The sequence below is a fragment of the Chaetomium fimeti genome (assembly GCF_033439085.1).
Source record: "Chaetomium fimeti strain CBS 168.71 chromosome Unknown B0H64scaffold_7, whole genome shotgun sequence".
Classification (NCBI taxonomy): domain Eukaryota; kingdom Fungi; phylum Ascomycota; class Sordariomycetes; order Sordariales; family Chaetomiaceae; genus Chaetomium; species Chaetomium fimeti.
In genome coordinates, this window is record NW_026944335.1 from 1,390,683 (window position 1) to 1,403,906 (window position 13,224).

At 56.6% G+C, this 13,224-nt stretch overlaps 3 protein-coding genes across 3 annotated transcripts; 2 read left to right on the plus strand and 1 right to left on the minus strand.

The window, feature by feature from the left end:
- Window positions 1–971: 971 nt before the first annotated feature.
- Window positions 972–6,077, minus strand: B0H64DRAFT_467551 (uncharacterized protein; the record flags this gene model as incomplete). The annotated part of the gene is made up of 3 exons (XM_062807719.1): window positions 972–1,293; window positions 1,470–5,357; window positions 5,428–6,077. 3 exons carry the CDS (start codon window positions 6,075–6,077, stop codon window positions 1,068–1,070), a joined length of 4,764 nt encoding a protein of 1,587 aa, XP_062656011.1. The 3' UTR covers window positions 972–1,067.
- A 1,063-nt stretch (window positions 6,078–7,140) lies between these two features.
- On the plus strand, window positions 7,141–9,093 carry B0H64DRAFT_406865 (mitochondrial carrier domain-containing protein). The gene is made up of 7 exons (XM_062804532.1): window positions 7,141–7,370; window positions 7,442–7,464; window positions 7,527–7,537; window positions 7,597–7,626; window positions 7,680–7,763; window positions 7,823–8,298; window positions 8,405–9,093. The coding sequence occupies exons 1-7, from the start codon at window positions 7,316–7,318 to the stop codon at window positions 8,638–8,640; spliced, it is 915 nt and encodes a 304-aa protein (XP_062656012.1). The 5' UTR covers window positions 7,141–7,315; the 3' UTR covers window positions 8,641–9,093.
- Window positions 9,094–9,670: 577 nt separating this feature from the next.
- B0H64DRAFT_377019 (class E vacuolar protein-sorting machinery protein HSE1) lies at window positions 9,671–12,217 on the plus strand (the record flags this gene model as incomplete). Its single annotated transcript, XM_062802505.1, has 6 exons — window positions 9,671–9,713; window positions 9,782–9,942; window positions 9,995–10,780; window positions 10,840–10,912; window positions 10,968–11,183; window positions 11,250–12,217. 6 exons carry the CDS (start codon window positions 9,671–9,673, stop codon window positions 12,215–12,217), a joined length of 2,247 nt encoding a protein of 748 aa, XP_062656013.1.
- Window positions 12,218–13,224: the final 1,007 nt, after the last annotated feature.

Sequence of the window (13,224 nt, forward strand, 5' to 3'; positions counted from 1 at the left end):
CAACGCGATGCAGCCTGGCAGTTATATGGAATGGCTGGTACAAGGCAGCCGACCACACACTTTGTCCATTTGGACTTGCGGCTTGTTCATTACACCCAATCAATGGGCCTGCAAGAAGAAGATGCAGGAAGAAGAAGAAGGAAAAAACGAAGAAAAAAAGGAAAAGAAAAAAGAAATCGTGGCGATGGCAGGAAATATTGTATGACAAGTTACCCTTGGGTCGTTGTTCCGTCCTTCGGATGCAAGTCACGGATGACTGCAGAAGGCGACTCACGAGGGGATGCGTGAGGTATCCTCGTTTGTCCTCTCGGATCTGATAACCACCACTGGCCACCACCAGGACCACGCAAGGCATCCACGGTATGTGGTTGGTCAGGACGATCGGCCCATTGACAAACAGGGCAACCCGCAGGTAATCCAGTCCCGACCCGTACTTGTTTGTAATGGGTGCCTACCCTGGCTCGAGTAAGGAGTCGGACCAAATCAGAAAACCGCGGAGAAAATTGAGAGTTAACTGACCGAAAAGAGAGGAACTGCACTTGTGGAACAAAGAACAGAACAAGGGGAGAGAGTCCGCCTGATCGGCTGCAGGTAGCCGTCCGAGTCCGATATATGAGGCTGTCTGCATCACATATCTGCATTTGTTCCTCCACTCAATCCAACAACACGTGGACTCGTGCAGTCTACAGATTACAGATTCCCTCTCCACACATCACAGTAGCTACGAGATCGAGTTACACGGCCGAGTCGTGGCATACCGGCAGATGTTCACACAGAGCCACCATGTGGCCGTCTCTCAGGCGGCCACATCAAAACGACCTGGGAGGCATTCATGGTTCTAAAAATGCAACGCCGGTGCTTCCATGGCCATCATCAGTGGCGATGTACGGATAGCCGTAATGCTATGCAGGGAGTTTGCTGAGATATACAGACAAAAGCAGACGATCCTCCAACTCCAATCCCTAGCGGGTGCCAGACTGCCATGTCCTGCCTGCCCTTGTCTATCGCCATGGTTACCTTCCATTATACACAACAACACATGTCCATCTCATCCATCCACTCTGTGATTACTTCCCGCCTGCTGAAACAGTCTCTTTCCTCCCGCCAGCTCCACCCCTGCCTCCTCTCTCACCACCACCTCGGCCCTTGCCGCCATTCCCTCTGGTCTTACCGCCACCTCTCGAGCTGACTGTCCCACCACTCCCACTCCCGCCACCATTCCCATTCCCATTCCCACCATCAACCCCATTCCCCCTCCCACCACCACCACCACCACCACCCTCCCGTCCACCTCTCCCATTCCCACTCCCACTCCCACCCCTCCCCTTCCTCCCCTTCTTCCCCCCACCACCACTCCCACTCCCACTCCCACCCCCACTCTTCCCCCCACCACTCCCACTCCCACTCCCACCCCCACTCTTCCCTCCCCACTCCCTCCCCCTCCCCCACCCCCACCACCACCACCAAACCCCTCAACCCTCTCCGCCCGCCTCCGCTCCTCCTCCTGCATCCGCCGGCTCTCGGCGTCCCACCACTCCTGGAACGCCTGCTCCTGCTGGATCTCCTGCAGCGACCGCTTGGCCGCCGCCTCCCGCACCTGTTCCTTGTCGCGCCGCTGCTGGCCCATGATGTCGCGCAGGCCCAGGCCGGCGAGGTAGTCCGGTTTGGGGGGCGGGGGGAGGTAGACTTTGGAGTGCGGGGTTACTACGGGGTCGGGTTGGGTTGTTGTTGTTGTTGTTGTTGTTGTTGTTATTGTTGGGGTTGGTGTTGTTGTTGCTGTTGTTGGGATGGGGGTGGCGGGAAGGGGGTTGGGTTTGGGGGTTGTTGTTGCTGTTGTGGTGGTGGTTGAGCTCGGGGTGCGTTGGCCCGAGAAGCGCGTGTCGGGGGAGGCTGTACGGCGGTGGATTGGGATGGCGGTCGGCGCGTCCGGGGAGAGCAGCCCCTTGGATGCTGTCTTGTCCTTGCTGACCGTTTTCCAAGGCGAGGCCTGGGGTTCATCGGGGGACCGCTCCCACGCGTTCTTGGCCCCGTCCGCCTTGGCCGCGAGCAGTGCTGCTTGGGCGGCCTGTGCGGCCTGTTGTTGCCGCTTCTTTTCCTTTTGCGATATCTTCTGCTGCGCTGACTTTGGTGTTGACTCTTTAGCCCTCTGCGCTGCCAGACCCTCCGAGAGGATGGACTGGGTTGCTGTCTCTGACTGAATGATGTCACGCAGATCTAGCTTCGAAGTTGGCGTTGTCCCAGATCCCCAGGGTTGCCCTGCTTGTAGGGGCGTTGCAGCGACCATATCCGGACTAACCCCATTCGCCGGCTTGACTGGCGTGCGTAGCATCCCAAAAGGGCTGACTGGTGATGCCGATCCGAGATCGAGCCGTACCTTCTTGCCTTTACCTTTCCAGGAGCTACCCAGTGGCGGGATCTGGTCCAAATCCGGCGTCCCCTCGTCTGTTTTCCGAGGCCTCGTCGAAGGACTAGTGACTGGCGAAAACTCATCATCCATATCAAAGATCATATCTCCGTGCGACGCCTTTGGCCGAAGGCTAGGACTGGGAGCCTCGCTGCGCTCCGCCCTCGACACGTTTCTCATCCTGTCAGGGGTGGGCGTGAGAGGACTAATGTCATCCAAACTGCCATATCGGGTCTTGACCGCGGACAGAAGCCTCTTCTCTTCCTCCCTCTGCGCTTTGTATCCGAGCTCCTTGACCCGGCGCTGGCGCTCCTGGTCGATCTCCTCGGCCAGCCAATGATTGCGTTCATGAAGCAGTAGCTCGGCGCGGCAACTGCGTACGAACGATGACTGGGCGGCCTGGTTGTCTCGGACCACCTCGTCCAGCTCGAGAAGCAAATCCCGATCCAATTCGTCTAGGAGATGGTTCTCGAGCATCGTCTCTAGCTGCAGACAGATGTACTCTAACCCCCCATCCTTGAATTCCGTGATTGAGAAGGGACTGATGGCGTTCAGGAGGTCAGCAATGTTGCGAACGTTCGCAAACCGACCTATGATCTGCTGGCATATCTGCGACAGCCGGTCCAGCATCAGATAGTCGGCAATCGACATGACTTCCATAACGAGGTCTAGGAAGTCTTCAAAAGTGTCGCACACAACGGGGTCAAATAGCTCAGCTCCGCAGTCTCCATAGAGATACTGCAGAACATACTTGAACGCTTTGGCGGAAGCATGGGTCAAATCGATCTTGATCCGACCACCCGAGATCGCTCGGCGGCCCTCCAGCCACGTGCCTTGGGAGCGCCCAAAGAAGAGTACCTGAAACCAAGGACATCTCTGACAAATGAAGGCGCTGTGGACCGGGACATCGGCTCCTTCAAGCTCTAGCAAGGCATCGCCATCCGTGAAGAAACGCGGGTCCTTGATGGCAAGCCGGAAATCCTGGTCCATGCATTTCTTGGGTTCCACCTGCAGCCTCGCTGCCGCCTCGAGACTGTTCATGCTGAGGCGGGTGGCGAGCTTCATTACTTCCTGGCGGATCTGACGATAACGATGTGCCAGCGGCCGGACGTGGCCGGTGAAGTTCCACACAGGAATCACCTTATCCTCGTACGCGAATAGGACGAGGTTGAGCAGCGAAACTAGGTCCAGGCCCTGGAAGAGAACTACCGCCCTGCCGTCGTCATCGCTGATGCTGAACATCTCGTGGGCGAAAAACCCCGCCTTGCGGAACTGTGCCAGTGCACTTCGAAGAACGGGGCTGCGAGCCGCAAGCAGCCAACCATGAACTGGTATCTTGGTATCAAGTGAAGAGGACGTGCAGACAGCTGTGTCCAACCAGTCGTTCTGGTATGACAACGATGTAAGGTGCTGTGACAAGTCATGGTCGATGTCGGAAGACTTTAGCACTTCGTAGGCCACTGGACCAAAAAGTTTCCCCAGCTCATTCTTGTTCCAAAATGTCCAGACCTCATCCTTCTTGTCCGTCGGCTCCGACGCCAGGAAACCGCCGAGACAGTTTAATGGCGCCACGTCTTGCCAGATGGATTGGTCGTTAATGGCCAGTTGTTCCCTCATCACCTCCGAGTCCTTTCGGATAGCGGCAAACGCACCGAACGCTGAAGCCCGGACGGTGGCAACCTTGGTGATGCAGGGCACGCGCTGGAACTTGTAGTCCTTCCGCTTGGACTCTGACAACCAATGCGACGCATCCTTTGCTTTGGTTCGTTTTACCCTTCGCCACACAGCGCCAGACTGTGTGCTGATGATGACGGAGCCATGCTCACCCACGCCAACAGAGCGAACCCCATCCCGCCTGGCAGACCAAATGCACTGCGCCGGCGTGACCGCACCCTTGATCTTGGAAGGGTTTGTGGTAGACGTGGTTGAAGGATTCGTTTCGATCTTGTGGTCGAGGTTCATTGTAAATAGGTTACCACCCCTCGTGACGGCGGCAATTGTTTCTCCTCCTGACGTGATGGAGCTGATTTGGTTCCAAGCCGGGTTCTGGCGAGTGGATAGCTGAATGTTGCCGACGAGGTCGAGGGTCGCAAACGGGAACTTGACGATGTGATAACCGTATGCCGTGAAGATGCAGACGGTGTGATTCTGGAGCAATATCGTCGTAGCTTTGTCGATTGCAGTCACCATAACGATTGGCGATTGGAATAAGGAGGCTGCAACTTTCCTGGGCGTTTGCTGATATTCGAGTGACCTGGAATCGGCGTCCATCAACGCCAGCTGGCCGAGATTCTTACCCCAGCAATACAGCGATGTGCCGGTATGCGCGACCGAGTGTATTGAGGAGGCCGCGATCCCAACGATGACCTCTTTCTTCAGAGGGCCAAAAACCTGGCGTGGAACGGTGCTGAGAGGATCCTCGTCTTTCTTGGCCGGCTCGGGGAGCGTGTATCCCAGCTGGTACTGGGCGTTGTTGCCCCACGTCCATAACGCGCCGGTGTCATCGACAGCCATCGAGTGGTTTTGGCCGAGGGCAACTTGGACGACCTTTTTGTCAACAAACGGTCCCTGTATGGGCGTGTATGTGAACCGCGTATTCTCATCCCCAAGACCGAGCCTCCCTCCACGACCAACACCGCAGACATAAAGGTTCGATACCGGGTCCGCTGTTAGGACCGCACTGTGTAGCTTGGAAAGAACCACGTCTTGTATCATCAACGGTCGGTTCAGAACGAGGGCAGGGATCTTGGTCAAATCCTGAGATGCTGGACGCCCTTCGCCAGTGGCTTGAAGGTACTCCCTGTGAAACCTCCGCAGCAAGTCATCCGGACGCTTGAGGTACACGCGCTCTGGGAATTGGCGATCGTCCTCGTCACCGAAACCTAAAGAAAGATTCTTATTGCTCCCGAACGCATATAGCTCCTCGCCGGAAGCCTTTACATTTTTCGTGCCTCTGTTTAGGGTCAGAATTGGAACCGCAGAAGCACGCCCCAAAACGGAGACGAAAGACAAGAGAAGCTCACAGCGTCTGGTCCAAATAAGCCTCAGCCTCATCGCTGTCGGATTCTTCACCAAGCTTTTGCTGCTTGACTAGCTCGTTGAGGTTGCGCTCGCCGATGGTCGAGTTATACAAGTCAAACGGACTGTAGCCCTCGTGATCCTTCGTCTTAATGAGCTGCCCCACCCGATGCAGTGAAGACGTATGCCCTGTCAGGTCCTTGGACTCCTTCTCCAACAGGAGTCTCGCGATGGATATGTTCCCTGCATATAGTGCCCGATGTAGCGCATTCCAGCCATTCTCGGTATCCTGAACGTATATGTCGATGGCGGGGTGTTCGAGCAGTGCCTCCACGAAGGAGATGGCATTGTTGGCGGTCGAAGATGCTGCGCGTAGCAAAACGGTGAGCCCGGCCTGGTCACGGCTGTTCACTTCGTTCCGCCCGAGGCCACCGTAGCCGTGGCGCGTGCTTCCGGAGCCTGTTCCAAAGCCCGGAAGCTTGCGCGACTTGGTGGCAGAGCGCGGCGAAGTGCCGTAACCTGGACTTCCCGTTATTCCCGGAGTCAATCCAGAGCTCCGGGGGCCGCTCTGGGTCCCGGGGCCGGCGGGGGCGAGAAGGCGTCGAAATCGGTCGACATCGTCTTCCCAATAGTGTTTCCAAAGCAGATGCGTCATGTGCCGGGTGTTAATCGTGGGTTGTCTCTTGTTTCAAGCTTCGCATGCACCTCGCTGTGGTCTCGTTGGATCACGGCCTATTTAAAGGTGCGATAGGAAGCTCGTGAAAAGATTTCCCACGTCGAGGACGGGTTGGACCCCCGAGGTTTGTGCGCTCGGCCAGAGACCAATGGGTGCAATTCTTGTGTGCGTGGCGATTTCGATCAGAACACGGGTTCCTCGGAAGTAGCTTAACGGCGTGATTGTTCTCGATAAGTCTCGATATCCGTTTCCGTTTGCTTCGCTTTCGCGTTTTGCTGTCGTGTTTGGAATGTAAACCCTGAGCACTGTTGTCGGAGTGTTCTCTTTCTGGAAAGGAAGCGGGAATGTAATCGGCGTCGTTGGGGAGTGACTTGGTCATATCTCCGAGAACATGTGCGCAACCGTCGCGATAGCCCCGCGTTCCCTCGAGTTCCGCACCCACACTGCCCTGGTCTGGGCATCTTCCTAACGACCAATCGGATTCCAAGTTGCATGCTCATGCCCCAAACGCTTGGAGACAACAGCTCAGCCCTGTCTCTGAACTATCGAACTGCAAACCCGGACACCCGGACCAAAGAATGCCGCCGCCTGCATGGGATGGAAGACGTGCAGATGCTTCGGGGCGGGCCTGGTGACGATGAAACGTGCATGTGGGATTGTTGAGGAAACACTCGAGGGGAAACATTTGCCCACCTCCCGAGTTAACCAACCTCCGTACCACAGGATTAGGTGGAACGGCCATTGTTCGTCCGAGACTTCATTGTTTGTTTATCTTAGCCGTTCGATTTCCCCCGCGATTGAATTCTTTACTATCTTGGGTTATTCTGTTTCCATGTCACTCGATTTACAAATGTGGCGTCCAGCCCGCGGTGTCTGGGCGTCTGGGGGGATTCGTTTCAATGATGCGGGTTAGGGTTAGTTAGAGAGTTCTGCATTTTAGCCGGTTCCCGGAACGGCGGATCAGAGCCAGGGTTAGTTTTGGACCCCTCCGATGTCGTTCCCCACGGAAATCTGCGCGCAATGTGGGGTGGGCGGCTTGCATCCCGGTTACCTTAGGTACCAAAACTCCCGTCCCGCTCTCGGCGTGCTAATTCAAGCGACGACACACTCGCCTTCCGCAGTTTTATTGATACCCTATTTTTTTCGACCAACTTCTTTTTGTTTATTCATTTGTCCCATATTTTTTTCGCAGTAAACTCGCCCCAAAACAAGACAAGATGGCGCCAGAAAAGGAGAAGGCCCCGCTGCCTTTCCGCTACACTTTCATGGCTGGTGAGCGCTTTCCGAGAGATTTCCGACACGGACCGCGGAGTCTCGGATAGCTAACCATGACCATGGAATAGGCGCCATTGCTGGTGTATCTGAAGCACGTTGACCAATGGCCCCAATACTAGTTAACTGACATGCTAACAGCCCGGGCGCACATAGATCCTGGTCATGTAAGCCATCCCTGTTCGTGGTCGCGTGCCTCAAAGTTGCTAACCTCGTCGCGCACCAGGTACCCGCTAGATGTCGTCAAGACAAGAGTGTGAGCAGCCGCCTACGGCCCGTGCCGATACGCTTCGACTGACAACCTATTAGACAACTGCAGACCGGCACGGGCGGCGGCGCCGATTCGTACAATGGCATGCTCGACTGCTTCCGGAAGATCATCCGCAATGAGGGGTATGCGTTGCCTGGGAAAAGTTTGGATGCATAGGGCACTGTTGTTGACATCCTGGCAGCTTCTCGAGACTCTACCGCGGCATTACCGCTCCCATCCTTATGGAAGCGCCTAAGCGCGCCACCAAGTTCGCCGCCAACGACAAGTGGGGCAAGTTCTACAGGGACATGTTCGGCCAGCAGACCATGACACAATCCCTCTCGGTTCTGACTGGTGCTTCGGCCGGTGCCACTGAATCTTTCGTCGTGGTCCCCTTCGAGCTTGTCAAGATCCGCCTCCAGGACAAGGCCTCGGCCGGCAAGTACAACGGCATGGTGGACGTCGTTCTGAAGACGGTGCGCAACGAGGGCATCCTGGCCATGTACAACGGCCTCGAGTCCACTCTATGGCGCCATATCCTCTGGAACGCCGGCTACTTCGGCTGCATCTTCCAGGTCCGACAATTGCTCCCCAAGGCCGAGACGAAAGGGGGTCAAACATTTAACGATATCATTGCCGGTTCCGTCGGTGGCACCGTCGGCACCATTCTCAATACTCGTACGTCGGATCCAAATATCTACCACTTTCCAGCTGTCATGGGTTCTCCTCGGCCCGTCCCGAGGCACCTCATGAAACAAAATATATCTAGCTGACACCCTCCTAGCCATGGACGTCGTGAAGAGTCGTATCCAAAATAGCGTCAGGGTCCCCGGCCAAACACTCAAGTACAACTGGGCCTGGCCTTCCTTGGCGACGGTGGCCAAGGAGGAAGGGTTCGCAGCTCTCTACAAGGGTTTCGTTCCCAAGGTCCTCCGACTGGGCCCCGGCGGCGGTATCCTACTTGTTGTTTACACCGGCGTGATGGACTTCTTCCGCAATATGAGGGATGCGCAGGCCTAAGACGAGGTCATCTAGAAGTTTAAAATCGAGGGAGCGTTTGAGCAGTGAGAGGCTGGAACGGGTACGTACAGTCAAGGAGGGGCGCTCAGGGCGTGATGGAGGTCGCTCTCTTTGGCTAGCTTTGATAGACTAGACTCTCTAGAGCAGTTCTTTTTGTATAGGGGGTTTGAGTTGGAAAAACAGGTGAACCCGATTTGGTATGTACGGAGCTATGCAAGTGGCATCTTTCTACAAATCTGCTGAACCGTCATGACCCCTATGTGGTTCATCATTCATCGGATGGGTATACTCCCACTATGTCGTATGGTAGGAGGTTAGGAGTAAAATTCCCTCCAACTGATGCTTAGCTCTTTGTATCACGTCGATCGTCAGAAATTTAATTGTGAACGCTCGTCTCCTCGCCGCTCCTTCATGGCTGATGTTGTCCGCTGCCATATGCGCGCCTATTGTGGCTGCGCAAGCACCTACGCAATGGAAGGCGAAAGCCGCGAGGCGTTTGATCTGCCAAGCAATAAGTTCAGCGACGCTGCGGCGCCAAGCAGGGATGATGCGCAGGGCAGCTGACAGGGGGCACTGAGCTTGGAAAGGTGCGGGGCGAATCGGCATGGAAGCTGCCTGCCCGCCTGGGGATCCGTCATAGCGAGCAAGCCACCAACCACGCGGCACTGCCCACCAATGTTCCATCATCCATCTTCCTTCCAGGTCAACATAGGTTGCTCCGCATACTTCGTAATATTTCGACCCCGATACTTTGCTTGCGCTGACGCAACCTTGGACTTGCGGTATCAAAAACTTCAAGACTCGGGTTTTTGCTCGCCCAACACAATCGCAGACTTTTTAGAAACCCAACTTCCCGACTCCGAGAGCCTTGCGTGTAAATACCGAGCGGGGCAAGCAAATCATCAACACTCCAACGCCAGAGTTGTTGGACGCCGAACCACTAAACAAACATACAATCCAACGTTTCCGAGACTTCGAGCTCGCCCTCTTCCTACCACCATCGTTCGAGACCTATTAGCCAGCCGTCACCATGTTCCGAGCGGCTGCGGCCGGGCCATATGATGAGGCCATCAGTATGTTTCCGGAAAGAGATGCCGTGCATGTTGGGGCGCCCAGCTGACGTCAAATTCCCCTTCCATAGACAAGGCCACCGATGAGAACCAGACGTCCGAAGACTGGGGTGCCATTATGGAGATATGCGATCGAGTCGCCGGCGACCAGAACGGGCCAAAGGAGTCGGTAGCCAGCCTCATCAAACGCTTAGCGCATCGCAACGCCAATGTCCAGCTGTACACGCTCGAGGTGAGCGCATCAACTTCCAGCCATCGCTGTCACAAACTAACATGCTTACCAGGTCGCCAATGCCTTGTCGCAAAACTGCGGCAAGAACATGCACCGCGAGCTGTCGAGCCGCGCCTTTACCGACGCCATGCTCAAACTTGCCAACGACCGTAACACACACACTCAGGTCAAAGCGAAAATTCTCGAGCGCATGAAGGACTGGTCAGATATGTTCAAGTCAGACCCGGACCTCGGGATCATGTACGACGCCTTCTACCGCCTCAAGCAGAGCAACCCGACGCTCCAGCCGCCGAGCGCGCCGCAAAAGAACAGCCTCACCGACCAGGATCGTCAAAAGGAAGAGGATGAGCTCCAGATTGCGCTCAAGCTGAGTCTGCAGGAGGAGGAGCGAAAGAAGAAGCCCGCCCAAGCAGCAGCAGCAGCGGGGCCATCGGGGGCGGCGGGGTCAACAACTGCGGGACCTGCAACTCAACAACAGCCCGCCGCACCTATCCAGCCCATGCCGTCCGGCACCACAGCCGCAACCGTGTCCCGCGTCAGGGCTCTCTATGACTTTGCTCCGTCGGAACCGGGCGAACTGGAGTTCAAGAAGGGCGACGTCATCGCCGTGCTCGAGAGCGTCTACAAGGATTGGTGGCGGGGTTCGCTCAAGGGGAAGACGGGCATCTTCCCGCTCAACTATGTTGAGAAGCTGACGGACCCTACGCCTGACGAGCTTCAACGTGAGGCCCAGATGGAGGCCGAGGTCTTTGCCGAGATCAAGAACGTCGAAAAGTTGTTGACCCTGCTGAGTGCCAGCAACACCGGCCCGAAAGAGGAAGACAATGAGGAGATCTCGGTACGCCTATTCCTCATGTCTCGCATCTCACAATATTTCAGGCGCTAACCCGCAAATAGAAGCTTTACCATCAGACGTTGGCGATTCGCCCAAAGCTCATCAAATTGATCGAGAAGTACTCTCAAAAGAAAGGTGATTGCGCCCGTTGGAGCATCCACTACTCGGGCACAGTGCTGACATTATCCAGACGATTTCACTCAGCTCAATGAGAAGTTCATCAAGGCCAGGAGAGATTACGAGGCTCTGCTCGAGTCATCTATGTCGCACCCTCCAGGGCCTACCTACCACCAATATGCCATGCGCCCACCGATTCCCCAGGGCTACCCGCCCCACGGACAAGGTTATAACGCACCCCCTGCGCAGCAAGAGCCGCAACGGTTCTACACACCGGCGCCTGCTCAAGGTACGCCTTCGGTCGAGCTAGGAAATTAGAGAGAAACCCGAGCATAGCTGATGTATATATCGATAGAACCATCCCAATACCCTCCATCTTCCCCTCCACCTAATAACTTCCAGCGGCCTGGCCCCGGAGCCACTCCTGCTCCGTTCTACGTAGCAGGTGCCGAGGTTCCGTCCCAGCAGACCCAAATACCCCCGCCGACGCCGCAGCAGCAGCCTCAGCAGCCTCAGCAGCCGCAGTACGCCCAACGCCCATCGGAACAACGGGTCCCGTCCGGCGGCAAGCAACCTGCGCCACTGCAGACGTCCGCATCACCGCCGCCGGCAAATCAATACACTCCCTACCAAGTCCCCCAAGCATCCGCGCGTCCTCAGAGCACCTACGGCAGCGGCCCGCAGGAACTCTCCACCTCGGTCTACGACTCCCCCATCGCACCTCAAAACGCAAACCCCGCTGGGCCCTACCCGTCTTCCGCGTACGTCACCCCAGACGAAGATCCCTACACCGCCGCCGCGGCATCGAATTCCAGCCTTCCCGCCGCACCCTCCATCCCTCCGCCATCCGTTCCAGCCCCCTCGGCCCCGTCGGCCCCGAGTCCAGAACTCAGACAACCGTCTTACGGCCAGCAATACTCCACCTACCACCCTCACCCACCCCAACAGACTCCCTACGGAGCAGCACCGGGCGGAAGCTACGACGCCGCAACGGTCGACGGCGCCCACGCGCCCCCCTCGGTGCCGCCGGCCATGTCCCCGCCCCCGCTGCACCCTACCGGGCCGGCATACGATGCGCGCCAGTCGCTGCCCAGCAGGGTGACGGGCGGGCCGCCAGGCCCTAGTGGCGCCGGCGGTGGTGGTGGTGGTGGTGCTCCGGCAGTCGGCGGTCCGCCGCCGCCGCAGCAGCCGCAGTACAAGGCTTATGTGCCGCCGGTAGCGTCGTCTGCTCCGGGGCCGGGGCCGGGACCGGCTGGGGATGAGGGCGCTACGGCGCCGTCGGCGCCGGCGGCGGAGGGGTATTATCGGACTGCGGCTTACTGAGTTTACTGGGGTTAGGTATTGGTGTGCGTGTGAGTTGGTGTGGGTGACGAGGGGTGGGTGTATGTTTGGTTCAAGGGAGGGACGGAATGAGATGAGGTGTGTCGATGTTTGGAAAGGTGTGTCAAGTATTACGTATCTGGGAGATAGGGATGATAAAGTGGGCGGAGGTGGGGTGTGATATAAGGGAGGGAGTGAGGAAAGTAGCATCTTTTTGGGCCGTTGCGGCAGCTAGCTAGGTAGGTAGCCAGCTGTTCGCTGCATAGGATACGTGGGAAAGCAGAGAGTTTGATGACAGGGTTGATGCTGTTGTTGGTGTGTTTGAGTACTACCAAACGGCGGTAGCCAGTGTTAAGGGCGGGGGCAGGAGGGTTGATATCCCGTTGTCTAGTGGCGGGTAGCGCACGGTAAATAAACTTTTTGCATTTTATGATGCTTTTTTTCTAGAAAACGAACCTGCTCTCACGGTTATACCGCGCAGACTCGAAAATTGTCTCGCTATTTTGGGGGCCATGTCAGTGTGAATGCAGTGCCGCGCCCATCCCGCCTTTCGCGACTTTGATCGGAGCTCCGTTCATCGTGGCAGGATTGTCAATTGAACCCTCAACTCTTGGGGCTCTGATCCGACGCAACGGGTTGCGTTACAATCATGTATCTATTTTTGCTTGTATGCCGTGCTGCATGCGTGGTAGGCTATCTCACCGGCCGTGATACACACCATGTATGTCTCTGCGTGATGCCACTATAAAACAACAACAGGAACACACTAAATCAGTGCGTGGTACACACCTGCGTCCAGCAATCACTGGTACCGATCCTCCTGGGCACTAACTACCGGCCCATTGGAAGCTTCAAATGGTGCCATCAAGGCCAAAAGGTTGTTGGCCCCTCTCTTTCTAGGCCTAGACATGATTCGAGCGCGTATGCGCACCTAGCCGGAGCTGATGAGCGTCACGAGCCCATAATGCAATATAACATTTGCACAGGTGGTGGACGTCCCAAATGGATCG